The sequence below is a fragment of the Amphibalanus amphitrite genome, unplaced genomic scaffold, assembly GCF_019059575.1.
Source record: "Amphibalanus amphitrite isolate SeventyFive unplaced genomic scaffold, NRLGWU_Aamphi_draft 001260F_arrow, whole genome shotgun sequence".
Lineage (NCBI taxonomy): Eukaryota > Metazoa > Arthropoda > Thecostraca > Balanomorpha > Balanidae > Amphibalanus > Amphibalanus amphitrite.
In genome coordinates, this window is record NW_024882753.1 from 46,149 (window position 1) to 63,624 (window position 17,476).

A 17,476-nucleotide genomic window follows, 5' to 3' on the forward strand; every position below is an offset into this window, starting at 1 on the left:
GATCTTTGCACGGTGTAAGCGCTAGCCATGTATTTTGACGGCAGGCTAAGCATACACACGAAGATAGTTGATCCCTAATGACCAGCCATGCGTTTTGAATGCAGGCTGAGTATACTCAGCCTCGTTAGTATGCAGATATGCAGATTCCTACCGGCAGTCAACATTTCCTTCTCAATCCGTAATTTTCCTACCAAAGTCCAGTGATGTGTTGTCAGGCGAACCGCGACGGCCCCGCCTGGCACGGGCCTCCCTCTGCGCACCCTCACTCGGGAGCCGTCGGAGCCGACGCTGCGGTCGTCGGAGCCGACGTTTGCGTCCGTCGGTACCGGGCACGGCGACGGCCCTACTGCAGCGGCCGTTTCCGGCCGCCCACGGGCCGTCAGTCGCCACAGACGGGGCGGGGGCACGGAACTGGTCGGAGGTGTGGTACATACCAGACGCGGAAACAGCGGGACGAGGTGAGATGAGTTGGAGCTGGTAAAAAGGTGGTCTCGCAGACCTAAGCAGGGCTCTATCTTGGGAGAACGGCAGTGGAATAAGAAGTGGCCATGTGAAATTGAGCGTGTCTTCCTCGCAGCCTGACGAAGGAAGAGGATATTTTCTGTTTGTACAGCTTGTCATTAGCGGTCGACGGCCTGATCAGCCGGTTGACCCGCGTTGCAGCAGCTGCAGCTGGTCGGCTGAACGGTTGCACCGTTAGGACACGTCCGTCAGAGCGCCAGCATGCTGCGCCGGGAGCTGATTATGGTGGAGCCCTACCGGCAGCTCCGCTACCACGGACACCGCAGCAGGGTAAGTGATGTCTCCTCTGCTTGGGTAGTTGTGTCAGACTGTCAGCCTTCGTAGCATTGTTCACGACTCACGTCCGGTCGAGTTTTCTGCCATTGCTTCAGTTTTCTCCCTTCTATAGCAACAGCCAACTCCACTAACGGCCAAGCTACATAGAATATCCAAAGAGGGAACAAGTGCATATTCCTGTGGCTGAGCCTCGCTTTTTCATCAGCACACTGCTCGGGTGTTGGGCTGGAATGATAATTCAAGTTTCCTACTTGTGCAGAGCGGAGCGAGTAGCGGCCCGGCTCTCCGCCACTCCTCCTCCCTGTACCAAAAACCTCGACCCCTCCACAGGCCCCCTACTCCTCCCCCTCCTTTTCAGGTCGCCTCAGCGTCAGCGGTGGTGGACGCCGGCCCTCCGACTCGGCCCCGTCACGTGGTGGAGCCCGGTCGGCGGCAGGCGGCGCGGCGCCAGCTGCAGTGGCGACACCTGGACGCCGACATCCGACTGATGCGCGCCCTCGCTGAGATCATGGACTCGAAACGGCTCGACAACGACAATACCGACTTCGAGAAGTGAGGCGAAACGCGCGATTATAAAGGCAAACTCGTGGAGATCATAACTAGACAGATTCAGACAAATTTGATGTACGTGTGGCGACTGCAAAAAAAAACTCCACACGTAACAAGCGTATGTTGACATGTCTCTTCTCGGAAAATGAGTGCCCTTCACGTATTCTTCGAGTCATCGAGGCTTCTCACTAAGCTTCCACTCCCGTTCCTCTTGGGCAGGTATCGGCGCCTATTACAGGGGAGCCGCACACGCAGCGTGGATCGAAGCACACCTCTACCGCCGCCACCAGATCCGTACCCAGCCACGGACGACACAGGAAAACCGGTACGTTACCGGAAACACCGGCATGTGGCTGAATGGACGGCATTAGTAACAATGGCTCGAAGTCTACCGACATGGTGTCAGGTGCTGTAACATTGGACATATTGTTAGGCTAATAAATATCCGCTCATTTATGCTCACGTTCGCCGACTGAGCGGCACCAAGACAACGTGCCCCCCCAGTCCCATTATGGTGTCTGCTGAACTCAGTGAGGAACTCACGGTCAACTGCCATCACTCACGCCATGGATGAGAGATATATATGGATGAGAGATGAGGTAATCTCTCATCCATGCTCACACTGTGGCTGTGCGGAGTGCTGTTGTTAGTACAGATCCACCATTGTGTACTGTCACTTTCAAGTTACCAGCTCCACCCGCTCTGACCGGGCTGACCCTCCCCCCCCCCCCACAGCTCCGTCTGTGTCAGACGCTGGCTCCGCGGCCGCGGTCTCTCAGCTCACCGGCTCCCTCCCCGCTGGACCAGTGGCCGGATACGTGGCTGCTGGAGTACCGTCACCAGAAACAGCAGCTCCTCCAGCAGCGGGAGCAGCAGCGACGACAGCAGGCGAAACGGCGCAGACCGCGGCGGCGACACCGCAGCGCACAGCCCGGCACGGCTGGGAGGGAGGCACCCAGTTCCGAACGACAGCATTCGCGGCCTCGGCCAGTAACTTCAGTGCAATTAACGAAAACCAAACCTAGTTCGGAAGCGTGGGACGGAGACGAAACGGAAGGCGATGCCGAAGAGTCAGACGGAGACGCCGACGCCGAATCGGCCGCCTCTGGCGCCGACAATCGGTACTTGGGATTGCGTGGAGGCGAGGTCGGGTTCGGTGGGATCTTTGGGGGTCTACCCGACCCTGACGCGCGGGACCGTCTGCGCAAACACGGTATGGTACTGATGAAGGGAATGATCGGATGTCGCTGTGCCGCCAGACAGGCCACTTGATGCTGTGATCCAGCCAGTAGTACATTTTGTAGGCTTAAATCAGGGTATCTTGCACTGCACGCGTCTGCCGTGCACACGTCTTGCTCATTACAGTCTCACGTTCTGCAGCACTTTTTCACATAACTGATTATTATTCACCATAACACCAGTCCTGTAGCACTTGGTCGTCGCATCTGCCAAAGCCTGATCTGCACGAGCTCCTCATCTCAGTATTGTATTGACCTATACGAGGCTGGCTCGTGGGAACCGAACCCTACCCTTCCTCAGTGAGTACACGTGATTCTGACACCGGACGACACCCAATCATACCCACCAACACCCGTCCATCACGGCGGAACATCAGTCACCTTTAACGCACTCGACACACACACACACACGCGGGGAATAAACAGGGTGGTGCTCGCGGAAAATCATTGAATAATACACAATTGTCTCAATCGACCCGGCTTTGTTCAGCCTTCCGGCGGTAACACTCACCGGGAGCGGCATCGTTCGCACGTGCTGCCTACGGGCCGGGGCCCCGCGCGGGGTACCTTACGTCTCTCCAGCTCGGCGCCACACCCGGAGTCTCGGAATGGCGATCACATCAGCCGCCGACGGCCGGCTCGCGATGGCCGGGCGGCTCTGGCGCGCGCGCGCACGTGACTAGCGGAGCGATGGCGGCGGCGGCGGCGGCGGCAGAGGCAGAGGCAGGCGTGTGGGCGGTGGGGAGTCTCCGGGTCGTCAGTCATCCACCACAGCCGGGTAGTGGGCCGTCAGACAGCGGCCCCGGTGGGAGAGCACCATGAACGACGGACGGTGGCCGACCGTGTCCCACGTTCTGCCGGCAGACAGCAAGTGTCACACACTGCAAAACTGCCATGCAAAGGCAAAACCCATTATGTTTGGATGACCTTTAAACTGGTGGGGGCAGAGATGATGCAGATATGTTCCCTCCCAAAAATGCATTTTTTTGGCTTATACCTACTGTAACATCATATTTAAAAAATGAGCAAGATACAACTATCAACTGATTAGCTTTCAGTAAAACTATTAAAAAAAAAAGATGAAATAAGACAATCAGCCATGAGTCTGACACTGAATTGACTCCAAATTATGTGGACCAAAACCTGAGTTGAATGATAATGTATGGCTGATTAACCCGCGCCCGGCTGGGGGTCCTGGATTTCCACGCCCTGCTGGGGGGGTGTTTGAACACCCCCCCTTGTAACTCGGCTCCTGGGCCACGTAGCGATACGCGGAAGGCGGCGTTCGAAAGAGCGTCAAAAATAATGACGAAATCACTTCGGTCAATTTTTTGGTCAGGTCAAAGGTCAGGTCACCAGAGGTCATTGAAGGCAAAATTTCGCCGATTTCCAGGTCGAATGTCGAAAATTTCCAAGAAGCCAACGCATAACTCGGGAACCAATAGAGCTACAGCGCCGCGGAAAAGCGCATTCGATAGCCCTATTAACGCCCTTTCTGAGTGATTCTCTCAGATTTGACCTAACGCCAACGGTTTTGCCTGCAGGGGGCAAAAACTGCACAAATAGCCGATTTTTTCGGAAACAGTTTTTCTGCAATAACTTTTGACCCAAGCCCTGTACGAGCTTACTTTTACCGGCATCGTGTTCCTCTCGTCAAGACGCATCGAATGAACTATAACTTGACCTTGAAAGGTCAACTTGAAAATTTGACCTCAGGTCAAGGTCATGACCTGACCGGAAAGGGTCATGTTGCATATCAGTCGATCCGTATCGTCGAGCTGAACACATCTAAGGCGTTTTCATCGCTCTAGCATGCCTCTATCAAAAGTTATTTGCGAAAAACTGTTAGATACCATTCGTGACCTAAGATGACCTCAGGGCATAAACAAGGGTCACGGACACCATTTTCATGTTCAGTGTGTCTAAACCACTTGTAATTCGGTGTTTGGGAGTGTTTATAATGTCTTTCGACCAAAAGAGGCGCATTTCAATTTTCTCCCATTGACTTATAATGGGGAGGTCGCAAAATTGACCTGACCTTAGGTCATCGATATCAAAATTCTGAGATATACATTTTGTACATGCTATTGCTCTTAGCAATCGCTGAAAGTTTCAAAGCGATCGGTCACTCGGTGTAGCTATGACAGACATTGAAACTTTTTATGAGGTGAGGTCACTTCAAGTGACCTGGTGACCTGACCTTGAATGACCTTGGTCTGAAATTTTCACAACTTGTGTAGAATTGATGTATGATAAGGTGTACCAAAACGGCGGCGCTCCGCGCCGCCGTTTTTGAGATATTCGCGAAAAACCACAAGGGGGGGTGTTCAAACACCCCCCCCCCCCCAGCAGGGCGCGGGTTAAGAAAACATAAGACACAGTAAAATAATTTTGCCACAAAGCCATCCAGCACCAGCTAGCTAAACTTACTTCTCCTGGAGGTCGACATTGGCACGGATCTCCTTGAACTCTCCAGCTATGAAGAGTATTGCATACATGCTGAGTATGAGACTCAGAACTCCCTGGATGATGATGTCAATGGGCAGAGATGTGAACTCCTGCTCAGTCAGCCGCAGGTAGGACCGATCTGAAACCAATCAGTAGTCTTCTGGTGAGATCCTCACATGGTTATGCCACTTAATATTATTTTACACAATAAAAATATCAAAATCAAAACATAGAGCATTATCTTAAAGTAAGATTTGACAAAGGCAAAGGTGAATAATAATCTGGGCCTGCATTAAGTGCACATACCATACATGCAGCCCAAGGTCATTTGAAGTTATCAATTACCATGCTTTAAGCCTAAATTATTCCACTGATACCCTAATATAGCTTAAAACTAATCACTTTCAGCAATATGCATAAGATACAGACACTAAAAATGCATCCATCCACATAAGCAAAAATTTACCCATCCAAACAATGTTCATAGAAATGCAAACTTTGAGAGATACCATAGAAGCTGTAAGAAACAAGCAATAAAGAACAATGTTAAGGAGCTAGCCATCAATGTGGGAAGAAAATGCTAGAAGCCTAGAACCAGGACTTACGCTGGGTCGCGGAATATGCAGTGTGGAGAAGTGATAAGATACCACATGTTAACAAAATTTTGTAAAATAATGAGGCCATGTTCGTTAAAATAGTATCTGTCCTTTGAACTAGGAATAAACTAGATTCAATTGTCTAATATTTTCTTCAGTATCAAAACAATTATGACCGAAATAGCCTCTTGAATCGATCACGATAACCACGGACCGAATCTCTGCACTCGTGTAACAGCAGCAGCACTCGTAATTCCAAACAAATCGATCAGAATTGACCACAATATCATGAACTGCTACGCAGAACTATGTTAACAATGTAGCACGGCCCAACACAAATTTAAATAAATATTTTATCGCCACCTATCTATTTCCAAGCGGCCATCACTTGGCCATCACCATGCGCAATAAATGAATCTGGTGCGTTGCTTTTGCAATCAATGATCATCATTACTTTTTTGATGCTTGCTTTTTTGGATAAGAATTAGAGTCAAAGGTGAATATTCCTAATAAACTCATTAATGAAAATATCAATAAATTATTTATTTGTTGTTAATATTAATTCACTGTTTACATCGAACATATGTATGAGGGAAATTAAAGGATACTTTTATCAGGAACTATTAGAAAACTACCTGCGCTGGTTTCGTCGCAGGCGGTTCCGCAAGGGAGGTGTGTGTTGTGTTTACGTGTTGAAAAAGCTTTGGATTTATTGAGATGTTAGATGCTGTGGTTTTTATGTTGTACGATTTCTGTTTAAGTGGCTATCCTCAAGTGTTTTTAGTTTTTTAGCTTTCTCTTTCATGAATAAACGTATAAACTAAACAGTATTTCAAGGCAACCTTGCTTTAGGCGTTACAGCATCGTATGTCAATGAACTCAGGTTTTTCAGCATGCTTCTATCTCGATCTGTTTTTTTTTCTGAGTGCTGAGGCTGAATATTAATTCTGATGATTTGACAAATTATGATGCAAGATTCGTCATCCATTATGAAATATACATAGGTACATGTTTGCAAAATGAATGTAGTTAACTGGATGTTAGGGTGCGTGTGCACCTGAGCGGTGGTTTCGGTATTAGTAAGCCTGGCGTCCCAGGAAGATGCCAGATTGGGATGACAGAGATATATAGACCTAAACAAACCTGACTTGACCTAACCTTACCTACCACCTACAAACCTACAAATCTACAAACCTACAACCTACAATGGTATCTGGCATATTCCTGTTACGCCAGGCCTTAATTATACCGTGGTTTCTACTTTCTGTCGACTGTCATGGCTGTTGGTACCTACCACTGGTTCAGGTTAGTTTGAAGATGCTCCTACCCTTTGCCATTGTCAAAGAAGATTTGTTTTGTGCTTCTTCAGTATGATATTATGAAACAGGAACATTAGAGCTGCTTTTGCTTTCATTGTTAGATTATCATATTGATTAAAGAAAAATGCATGTTTTGGGTTAACTAATAATAAGATTTTACAGCTATGCAATTTGAGTAACCACTGCATAAGTTAATCTGCCTGAAAATTTTAAAAAATTGAAATAAGTAAAGATGGATCATACAATGGCAAGGGTAGAGCCTAGTTTATCTTACATTTTAGCTGTGTGATGAATTTTCAAAATTGTTTAACATGGTTTATTTCCATAGCTACTCTAATGCTGGTGCTTTGGGTATTAATATTTGCCTTAACCAACTAATTCTATTTTTCAGATTATCCAGCAAAAACTGAGCTAAGATCTTTATCACATTCTACCAGAATCCTGCTCTGCAGTTGGAGCACCAAATATATGTGAGTTTTTTTCTGAAAGGCTGATATTTCAATTTTATGTTGTGCTAGTTTATCATTTTTATTGGCTAAATTACACCAAAATTTATATTTAACCCTCGCCCGTAAACGGCGATCTGCCACCTTCGCCCATGCAGGGGGGGGGGTTGGTGCGACCCCCCCCTTGGCGTTTGAAAACGGAGCGTCGTAGAGCTTAGCGGAAAAGACCAACGGATTGCTCTCGCCGAGATCTCGCGATTGGTGGTATATTTTTTGGTCCTAGGTCAACATTTGACCTACTTTTGACCGGTCAAAGGTCAAATTTCCGGAAAAATAGACTTTTTTTCAACTTTCCGCGGCTATTGCGGCAAAACGGTGGGAGATATCGACTTGAAACCTTCACTATCGTGTTCCTTGATCAATTCTCTATCGTTTGGTATGTATTTCGTTTCCCTAGCTCTAAAAATGGCGCGTTGGGAGCGCCGGAAGTCGGAAAGGTCACAGTCGGCGGCAGAAATTCGAAAAATCAAAATTTAAATTTTTGAAATCTGATTGTATTTTTGGATTTGGAAGGTCCATTTGCTCCCTATAGAAGCTAATATTGCTGCATATTCCCATTGAGGTGACAAGAATTAGCAAAATAGTGGTTCGGGCGCTTTTCAAAAATAGTACCGGACGCTGTTCCTCTTGTGACGTCATAGCTCCGTGACCTGACCTGACCCGGTCAAGTTTCTTATACCATATGATAGCCAATACTTGCCCCAACATGCATGGGAAGTTTCATCACGATCCATCAACCGATGTCCGTACCACCGGCAGGAAACCTCGGACGTTGGCACCCAGTTTGTGAAAATCCGGCCGGAGGCTGTTCCCTTTGTGACGTCATAACTCCGTGACCTGACATGACCCGGTCAAATTTTTTTTATCAAAAGATGCGCAAGGTTTGCCCCATAAGGTACCCAAAATTTGGCGGCGCTGCGCGCCGCCGTTTTTGCACTATTTCCGAAAAACCTCAGGGGGGGGGTTGCACCAACCCCCCCCCTACATGGGCGAGGGTTAAGCAATGTAGGTGTAAAAATTGATGCAACAAAAATAATTTGTTTTGCATTATTTATTTGCTATGAGAAACAATGCATTGGCATACCATAAAGTGTATTGGTGTGATGTGAACAAGATAAGTGAATGAGGTATTCTGGCATAACATCACAGCTCTCAATCTGATACCAACAGACATAAACCTATGAGTGATCAAATACACATTCTGATCCATCTTTTTTAGGGATCAATATGGCTGACAAGCCAAAACTGAAGAACAACAGGGATGTTGCTTGTTTCTTCCTCACCAAACACTCATGGAAAGGAAAGTAAGTAACAATTTTTAAGCTGGTCTGCATTTCAGCATTGAAGATTCTTATGATGGCATAACAAATGAAATTAAATCTTTGCATCATAAGTGTGATTTCTGTAATATGGCTGTATGTGTAATATCTTGTATTTCCCATGCATTTACTTTTGTTTGCAAGAACATTGCAAGATGCAGAATTCGATTCTGTTTGCTCACACTTTTTGCCAAAGTTTAGATGGTAGTTAACAAGTTTGAGCAAAACCAAAGGAAGACTTTCTATTTGAAATGGTCCATTAGCTCCCCCTAGTGAGCACTGAGCTCTTCAGCAATTTGATAAAAAGGATTTCCAATGCCTATGATGTCTTGTGAGAGGTGATTTTGAAACCATTAAAATTTTTACTCTTGCATTTGAATATCAATGTCAATATTCTTATTTTATTTTACCCGCCCTCTTCCCACCTCCGCGCGTATCGCCTACGCCCGCCTACGCCAGCTCCGACCCGACCTTCATTCGCGCCGTGTGCTTCGCCAGGTTCCGTCGCATTTTCTCCATCGGCACCATGGGCGTATCCACGTACAACCCGAGCTCGATGGAGGCCACCAACCAGTGGCTCTACGAGGACTTCCTGGGAATCGTGCCGGCGGCGCGCGGCGGCTCCCCACACGAGTTTACCATCCTCGTGCGCAAGGGCAAAAAGAGCGAGACGATGCGGTTTTCGAGCGAGCACCGCGCTGAGCTGATCACCGAGGCGCTGCGGTACCGGGCCGGCTTCGGCGAGCCCCAGGAGGAGACCTTCGTGAGTAGCGGAGCGGTGGGGTAGGGCGAGAGGACGGGAGCTGAGGGTGTTGAAAGGGCGCTCCGTGCTAGAGGGTGGTGCAGCATTTTAGGTGGTTGGGAAATTGGACCGTTTTACTTTTCTTATTGATTGCCCGCGCTAGTTACTCCTTACCCTTGATAAAGTTCCTGTCAGTCAGTCTATGATTGTAGTTGTGTAGACGTGTAAGTAACTGTTTCTTATATCGTACATATGTCTCCTACGAGTATACTCGTCTCAGAGATCTGAACCGCTCCCTGCGCGTCTCCGGCAGCGCTGTAACGGCTTCAAGCACCACTGGTCCGAGCAGCGTGTGCCGGTGGTGCTGGAGGCCGGTCCGTGCTCGCTGGACCAGCGGCACCCGGCCACCGGCGCCCTGGTCGCCTCCTACGCCTACAAGGACGTGGAGGCCGTGGTGCCCGTCTCCGACTACCCCGGAGGGTTCATTGTCATCTGCGGACGATTCGGCAGGATGGTGAGTCGGGATATGGTGGGTGAAGTGGGATTGTGGACTATGAGGGCTTTGGTGTCATAAATTAGTGTTACATTGGGGCCTGCGGTACTCCGTTTAGGTTGGAAGCTGGTGTACTGTAGTTAGTGCATGAGGGAAGCTGAGATTGTTGCTAATAATGGTGCGGGGAATGGCTCTGTTCGTTAAATTTGTATTATCGTCATTGCGTACAATCACCATGACACTACATTCCAAACAACGCTACCACGATCATTGATCGTCCGTACCATAACAACCCGGTCATGGATTTTGGTGGCACATGTGCATTGTGCTGAAACTTGGCTCGTATTATTGAGACGAGGGTGTGCTGCCCAATGACGCCTAACGTGCACTCATTGCGTTGTCGCTAATATAAATATTTGGCGCTGAATGAGCGGCCAACAAAACTGAGCTCCAAAGGGCGCTTCAACAGACCATGTGCTAACCCAAAGTACTCCGATGGACTAAACTTCCTCGTTCTTTGTTAGTGGAGTTCGGCGTCGTGCTGAGTTTGTCTTCCTTTATGCATAAAGTCAACGCCGTTGACGTGTTCTTGTCATGATCGATCAGTGTATGGTTATTAACCCGCGCCCTGGTGGGGTCTGTTTATAACGCGACCTGGTGGGGGGGGGGGGGCTATTTTTTGCCCCCCCTCGTATCTCCGAAACTACTGGACGGATCCGCAAAATTCAAACGGCGTTCGAAAGGCCTGTCAAATTTGTCGAAGGGAACCAAATTTCATTGACCTCGGGGTCACCGATGACGTCACAGGTCAGGTCAAAGATGAAATGTTTCACCGTTCACGGGTCTTCTAGGAAATGCGCTATAACACCGAGGAAAACGTATTTTGTCGAGAATCAGCGGTAGGGCGTCAGTTGCCTAGTAGATATGTTGCTATTAGAGGTCACTGGCAATACCAGGTCAGGTCACGGGTCAGGTCACCAAGGGTCACAGGTCAGGTCACATGAGCCCAACTTTACTAAGGTTGTGTGATACATGTTTTATGGCCAATTTTTCATTTCCAACTCAATGGTGTTGGTTATAAGACTATCAGGTACGGCTTAGGTCACTTTCTGGTGAAGTTCAGGTCAAGGTCAGGTCAAGGTCAGGCTAAAAAAGGTCAAATTTTAAAGTTGATAGTTTTGCATAAACTGGGTATTGATTCGATGCAGCTCGTCACGGGGAGTCTAATGGTGGTCTTTGTTTTGCGCTACGGGGTCTAGAATTGCTAAAAATGGAGTTTGAAAAATTTGACGTCATCAATTTTGAACAGTGTTTTCGCTATAACTTCGCCAAAAAAAGAGGTATCAATCTCAAATTTGGTATGTGGATGGAAGGCGGTAAGGACTATCACATATATTCCGGTTTTTGCGAAATTCAAAAAACTTTTTGGATTTTTTGATTATTATATCCAAAAAATCTATTTTTTGATTTTTGGGGGTCAAAATCCAAAAATTTCAATAATCCGAGATAGCAGTTTTGTAGCCCTGTTCAATCTACAGCTTTTATGTCTTTATCATTTTTCTGTATTTGCAAAGCTATAGGCCTGACAGCTCTTCCCGCGAAACCCTTTTTTGGGTCGAAAACGGCAGAACATGACGTCACTCTGACGTCATTTCCGGCCAACCTATCATAGCCTTTGGAAAAATTTGTGGTCACAATGTGTAAAATTGATGTTCGGGAGGGTACTGAAAGTTTGGTGATGATCGGCGCAGCGGTTCTGGAGATATATCGAAAAGTCTGGAGGGGGGGGGGGGGCAAAAAATAGCCCCCCCCCCCACCAGGTCGCGGGTTAACCACTTTGGCGAATATAAGCGACGCTTTGGTCCTTTCTGGATGATCGGAGAGTCAGGCAGCATCGTTTGATTTTGTATCGCGGTGAATCCGATGTTTTATGGCTTAAATTATAATATTTTCCTCTGTATTTTATGGGCGTGTTATTCACTATGTTCGTTTTTTCGAGATATATCAATCATGATAGTATTTAAGTTGAGAAGCGCTGCTTGCTTGTCTGTCCTATCTAGGACCTATTACGCATTTTTTTTTTTTTTTTTTTTTGGTCAGCCATTGTGAAATTGACTAACATTATGCCCTATATTAGGGCGACGTATTGCCGACGACTTCCCACTACGATACCTTACGGCTTACCGCCCCCCCCCGCCCTTCCCTCCTCTTCACAGCACCTGTTTGCCTCTGAGAAGCGTGACACTGTGCTGCGGCTGATGGTGGACAAGGCGGCCCGCTGTGTGGGCGTCAACGTCACCTCCAGGAAGGAGGCCGTCTCCCTGGGCTACTTCACCGAACACCGGCTGGGACACTACAGGTAGGGAGCTGAGGGATGACTGGGACACTACTTAACAGGTAGGGAGCTGGGTGCTGTGTGGGGTAGGTACTTCGCTGAAGACCGGCTGGGGCACTACAGGTAACTAGGTGCTTACTGGGAAACTAGGTCGGTAGTAGTGAGCTGGCTGAGACATTACTTTAATGCACGGCTGGGACACTAACGGGCAGGCACTAGCACTAGACGTGTGCTGATTCCAATATAACTGGTAGGCGCGGAACTGAGTTTAAGAGCACTTAAAGAGAGGCACGTTTTGGGACCGTGGCGTCAGACTGTATGTGCGAGGAACACGTCAATTAGTTGATTGGATGAGGTCTGTGCCATGTCGAGGCGTGCATGTCACACGTCAGCTAAAGGTCTAGGAATTTATTTTGAATGTGCAAGTTAGTGTGCGATTGGGGACAGGCGTAAGTACGATTAAATGAGAGGGGATTGAGTATGGTAAGTATTGAGGTCGGAACACGACGTCTGGGCGATAGCGCTGTTCCGCGGCTCCGGTAGCGGCGGTGGTGTCTGTGGTTACTGCCAGCTGGAGCGAGACGACGGCCAGTTACCCGGCGGGCCCAGCTGCTGTGGCGAGGTGCCACGGGCGGCCGGGTCGTATGATTGGGAGGAGAGACTACCTGTGGTTCATGGTCCATGACCCGTGTGCAGGTGGTGAAGCAGACCGTCAAAATGCCGGTTGGAATTATTTTGTGTCTTCCTTATCGTTGTTTATTTTGTGTCTCTTCTTATCCGTCGCTGGCTGATAATCGCAAGTATTTTGAAACTTCATGAAAATTCACGAAGCGCAAATTTCGCTTGTTCGTGTTTTTTTTTTTTTTTAATTAAAATTCAAACATTTTCTTACATCGCCAAACCACGTATACACATTTTTCTCAATATACTGGCTACAATGCATAGGTAGTGAAATCGATCAGGTCCAGTAAAAATAGTGCACGCTTTCTCTCTACACCCCTGATTCCCCTCGCTCTCCGGCAGTACGGACGAGCACCTCACCTCTCTGGCCGAGTTCACCGTGCAGAAGCAGTCGGCGCGGCACCCGGACCCAGTGCGCCGCACGCTCTGTCTCACGGAGACGTGTCTGCTGGAGCGCGACCCGGCCAGCTACTCCGTCTGCACCCTGCGGCCGCTCAGCCATGTGTTCGCGCTGGTGCGACATCAGGAGAGCGCGCAGACCTTCAGCGTGGAGTACAACGACGGCCAGGTCCGCAGCTACCTCTCCACAGACAGGTGGGTTGGATGTCTACCTCTTTACAGACAGGTGGGTTGGATTTCTACCTCTCCACAGACAGGTGGGTGTGTGGGGTTGGGTTTCTACCTCTCCACAGACAGATGGGTGCACGCCTACTGCAGCATGATAACCTCTCCGCAATCAGGGAGGTGGGGAATGATGTGCATTCCTGTGACAAACGTCTAAGCTTTCGAACTATGGAAACGTAGCATTTTGCGCCTTGGATAGGACGGTGATTCTGCCGGTATCCCGGGTGCTCACCGTTGGCCTCCATCTACCACAGGCCCCTCTAACCCACTGCTACCCTGCATCCCGCAGGGACTCGCTGCTGGCCTCGCTACTGGACAGTGTGCGGGCCGCCGGGAACGTGGACGTGCACGTGCGGTCGACGCCGACACCGCGCGGCCACCGGCTCGGGCCGCTGTTCACACCGGTCGAGGAGGAGGTCGAGTCGATGCACCTCAAGTGAGTACAGGGGCGGCTAATTTGGGCAATAAGGCGGCGTTGTTTGCCCCTTTCCCCCAAACTCTGTTGTCAGCAAGGTGATTGTCTGGGGTTCTGGTTAAAGTGAGCATGATTTTACTGGGATTTCATGAAAACCGAGAGTTTGCCATGGTTTAGAGATATTTTAGCGACTTGGTTGGGTTTTATCAGACAATGTGAATTACGGTCGGCACCGTCCATTTATCAAAGAGGCCATGATTCCTAACCGTCAGTAGCAAAACGAAAAATATGGGTTTGAAAGTATTTGAAGAGATTATGCGGCGACGGAGTAGACCAACCGACGATCATGTTTGTTTTACCCGTGGATAGTTTGACAGTTTTGGCTCTGGCTGCGTACACTGAAGCCATATAAGAGGTGAAGCGAAATCCCACCTCCACGTAAACACGAGCGTACCCCAGTCGCGGATAGTAATTGGATGCGGCTTATGGAGGGATGCTGGATAGTGCATCCAGCCAGTTCAACTTGATTGTGCTCAGCCGGCAGGATGTTACTCAGCCTATGTAATAGGACGCGCTGCGCGTCCGATTACAGGAGACGATCAGATACTCGGGGTTTCGATTTGGTCTGAGTACCAATTAAGTTACCGTCTACTGTTTGGAAGAGTGCAGCATTTTTACTCGATCCGCTCGAATTTTAATTCGTTTGATCGGGCCGTGCTATCGCGTTCACCGTGGTATTTGCTGCCAGTATCGCGGAATGCCTCACGCTGTTATCTGCAGTGTGTATATGATAGGACACAGGAACGTAGCCGCTAATCAACTACCTACCGGTGACAGGAAGTTAGTACTCGTCGGTCAGATACCAGCTGAGTCACTACTCTGTGCGTCAGTTGGGTGGCAACTAGCTGGATGATATTTATCGACAACGGGTCTGTTGACAAATAACAACACCCACAGTGTATTGAACCCAGAAGCTGCTAAATCGCATTCACCACATGGAAGGTCCACTTGATAAACCCAACCTTCGGATACCACCATATAGCGTGGTAAACATCACTAAAAAGCACGACAGACACGCCCCGACGGACGAATGGCCTCTGAGCGCTGTGCTGGCGGGTCTTCCATCACGGCTGAAATTTCCCCGGGCTATTACATTGACCGGCTGCCGACCCCCAAGGCCCAAACAGCCCAGCTGAGTCGGCTGCTGCTCTGCTCGTTTTGTGTTGCCGTCGCCCGCGGCGCTAAAGGTCACAGCTCGGGTCGGGTTGGTGGGCGGGACGTAAAGGCCGCGCGACTCGTCTCTCGGACCGGCTGTGCCCGCGGCTGGTGTCCCTAGGGTGTAATAAACGCGTGTCGCTAGTTAATTGGTCATGATGGGGAGGGTTCTGAAAGGCTGGTAGGGTGGTAGCATAAAGCATTTGAGGAGATATACCCCAAGATATACCCCATTAAAGAGGGATTGCTTCGTTTATTCCATTTTAGAAGGCTACTGGCAGTGTGTAAGACTTGGCGCACCTGGGGGCAAGGCGAACAGGTGACTGACTGCCTTCTCGAAAATGACCGCGGGTTAAGATGTATCTGTGGGAATATAGTCTAATCTATCTAATCCAAAACTGATCGCGCGTCGGAATCGTGGCTACGTCACGGTGGAGGGTTCAGGCTTGGAGCTGATTCATTCTTTGTTACAAGAAATCAGCGCAGAATATTTATTCACTTTCGATGACAACACAAAAACAAATATTCTAAATAGCCACAAAAATCTAAATTGTATTGTCATCGAAAGTGAATAAATATCACAATGTCTGACACGATACATACATCAGCGCAGAAGTCTCCATCTCCCGCATGGTCTAGTGGCTAGGATACACGGCTCTCACCCGTGAGGCCCGGGTTCGATTCCCGGTGCGGGAACACGTTTTGCCAGGTCATGTAGCCAGTTTTGCAAGGAAACACAAATAAGAGATGGAGAAGTTTGCGCTCGGCACGATCCTGTCTATCCACCACTCAAATCTCCATAAAAGAATGACCGTTTCTTCTCTTTGATATGAGGGCTCAGCGTGATTGGCTAATCGGCATCACATGATCGCTGACCGTGTCGGTGTCAGGTCTGCGGCCTGAGGGTTAGGCTGCACCGCCATGTGATCCCGGGGGGCGGGAGGAGAGAGGTGGTCGCTCTCTGCTCGGCTGGCAACATGACGCCTGGATCGATGGCGGAGTGTCATATGTCGGCGTTCGATCCAGCTCTCGAGGGGAGAGGGGGCTGACTGTCACTGCGGCAGAGCACTGGAGTGGGACAAGTGGAGTGCCTTTTGCTGTATCACCAAACCAATGGTCACAGTAGCTTCCTGACCAAATCGATCTCCATGGCTCCATTGTTCGTTGTTACTGGATGTTAGCCATATTATGACACAAAGGCTTCACGTGCCCATTTTATCTGAACCGATGAATGCAGCTAGCTTGACAGAAGTTTTGTATCGCTCGTAGCTGTTTTATTTGGCTTCTAACCAATTAGAGGGTACATAAAAGCTAATTGATTTGTGTCAGCCAGGCAAGCTACATACACGTAACCGCCATAACATCTCTTTAACTCCATAAAGCCATCTCCTCCCCGGCCTGCTGCCAGGGGATTCAGCTGTGCCGTAAACTACTTACATATTAGTACCCTCCAATTCCCTGCGCTCCGCCAATCAGACCCACAGCCTCCTCTGTCGGTAGCTTGTTGCGCGGTGTCGGGTGTCCCGCCGCACCGCGCCGCGGCGGCGGCTGGGACGGGTCGGCTGGCTGAGGGTGGGTGGCGGGGCTGGGGGGGGGGGGGGGGGAGTGCGGTCGTTATACGACACCAAAGCCGCGTGGCTGGTGTCGCGCTTTCATCCTCGCCTCAGGCTAGCCTGCCGGGAGAGGAGGGGGCGAATGATGAGGTGTCCGGTCGCGTCCTGCGTTGGTTGGGAATATTGGGCTCACGCTGCCCTGGGGACTCTTGTTTTGAGGGCCAGTTGGGACTTTCCGTCAATATTGTCCCACCATCCACACTCCACTGACTGGTTCGTCTCTGCTGTGTGCCAGACAGCAGCAAACGCTGTCACCCTTGCCCACTGACTGCTTCGTCTCCCTGCCTTGTGTCATACTGTTCCAACAGCAGTGTCTGTGTCACCCATCCCTGACTGTTTCGTCTGTGTCAGGCTGTTGCAGCAGGAGTGTCTGTGTCACCCACCCCTGACCTGGCTGTCCGTGTCAGGCTGTTGCAGCAGCAGCCGCCGTCCTGGACGGCCGCCGATGCAGTGGCTAGGTTCAACGCCAACGTCTCCTACAGCGGACTCCTGCACGCCGTCACCGGAGATGTGAGTTATTTCGAACCTTATTTAGTCTAACGATGTTGTATTCGCATACCTGGCCATATCTCGCTGAGCATCCTC

General features: G+C 49.4%; 3 protein-coding genes and 1 non-coding gene across 4 annotated transcripts in view; 3 read left to right on the forward strand and 1 right to left on the reverse strand.

Annotated features, from left to right (window-relative positions):
* Positions 1 to 455: 455 nt before the first annotated feature.
* LOC122371575 lies at positions 456 to 2,658 on the forward strand. The gene is made up of 4 exons (XM_043347998.1): positions 456 to 792; positions 1,157 to 1,350; positions 1,567 to 1,672; positions 2,083 to 2,658. The coding sequence occupies exons 1-4, from the start codon at positions 724 to 726 to the stop codon at positions 2,617 to 2,619; spliced, it is 906 nt and encodes a 301-aa protein (XP_043203933.1). The 5' UTR covers positions 456 to 723; the 3' UTR covers positions 2,620 to 2,658.
* A 150-nt stretch (positions 2,659 to 2,808) lies between these two features.
* LOC122371576 (ER membrane protein complex subunit 5-like) lies at positions 2,809 to 6,022 on the reverse strand. Its single transcript, XM_043347999.1, has 3 exons — positions 5,639 to 6,022; positions 5,016 to 5,172; positions 2,809 to 3,439 (listed from the first exon to the last, which is right to left on the reverse strand). Exons 1-3 carry the CDS (start codon positions 5,715 to 5,717, stop codon positions 3,343 to 3,345), a joined length of 333 nt encoding a protein of 110 aa, XP_043203934.1. The 5' UTR covers positions 5,718 to 6,022; the 3' UTR covers positions 2,809 to 3,342.
* A 1,316-nt stretch (positions 6,023 to 7,338) lies between these two features.
* Positions 7,339 to 17,476, forward strand: part of LOC122371578 (dnaJ homolog subfamily C member 13-like) — a 33,521-nt gene continuing 23,383 nt past the window's right edge. The window contains exons 1-8 of the mRNA XM_043348000.1: positions 7,339 to 7,418; positions 8,674 to 8,758; positions 9,272 to 9,536; positions 9,829 to 10,029; positions 12,225 to 12,367; positions 13,367 to 13,618; positions 13,938 to 14,084; positions 17,299 to 17,401. Coding sequence (XP_043203935.1) covers positions 8,682 to 8,758; positions 9,272 to 9,536; positions 9,829 to 10,029; positions 12,225 to 12,367; positions 13,367 to 13,618; positions 13,938 to 14,084; positions 17,299 to 17,401 — 1,188 coding nt within the window. The 5' untranslated portion in view covers positions 7,339 to 7,418; positions 8,674 to 8,681. The remainder of the gene's footprint in view (positions 7,419 to 8,673; positions 8,759 to 9,271; positions 9,537 to 9,828; positions 10,030 to 12,224; positions 12,368 to 13,366; positions 13,619 to 13,937; positions 14,085 to 17,298; positions 17,402 to 17,476) is intronic.
* Trnae-cuc lies at positions 15,903 to 15,974 on the forward strand. The gene has a single exon. It is a non-coding gene; the product is annotated as a tRNA-Glu (tRNA).

Coding starts and splice junctions, on each gene's coding strand:
- LOC122371575 (XM_043347998.1), top strand. CDS start 724: ATGCTGCGCCGGGAGCTGATTATGGTGGAGCCCTACCGGCAGCTCCGC. Junction 1,351..1,566: donor GACAATACCGACTTCGAGAA/GTGAGGCGAAAC, acceptor CCTCTTGGGCAG/GTATCGGCGCCTATTACAGG. Junction 1,673..2,082: donor CGGACGACACAGGAAAACCG/GTACGTTACCGG, acceptor CCCCCCCCACAG/CTCCGTCTGTGTCAGACGCT.
- LOC122371576 (XM_043347999.1), bottom strand. CDS start 5,717: ATGGCCTCATTATTTTACAAAATTTTGTTAACATGTGGTATCTTATCA. Junction 5,173..5,638: donor TGCATATTCCGCGACCCAGC/GTAAGTCCTGGT, acceptor GATTGGTTTCAG/ATCGGTCCTACCTGCGGCTG. Junction 3,440..5,015: donor AATGTCGACCTCCAGGAGAA/GTAAGTTTAGCT, acceptor GTCTGCCGGCAG/AACGTGGGACACGGTCGGCC.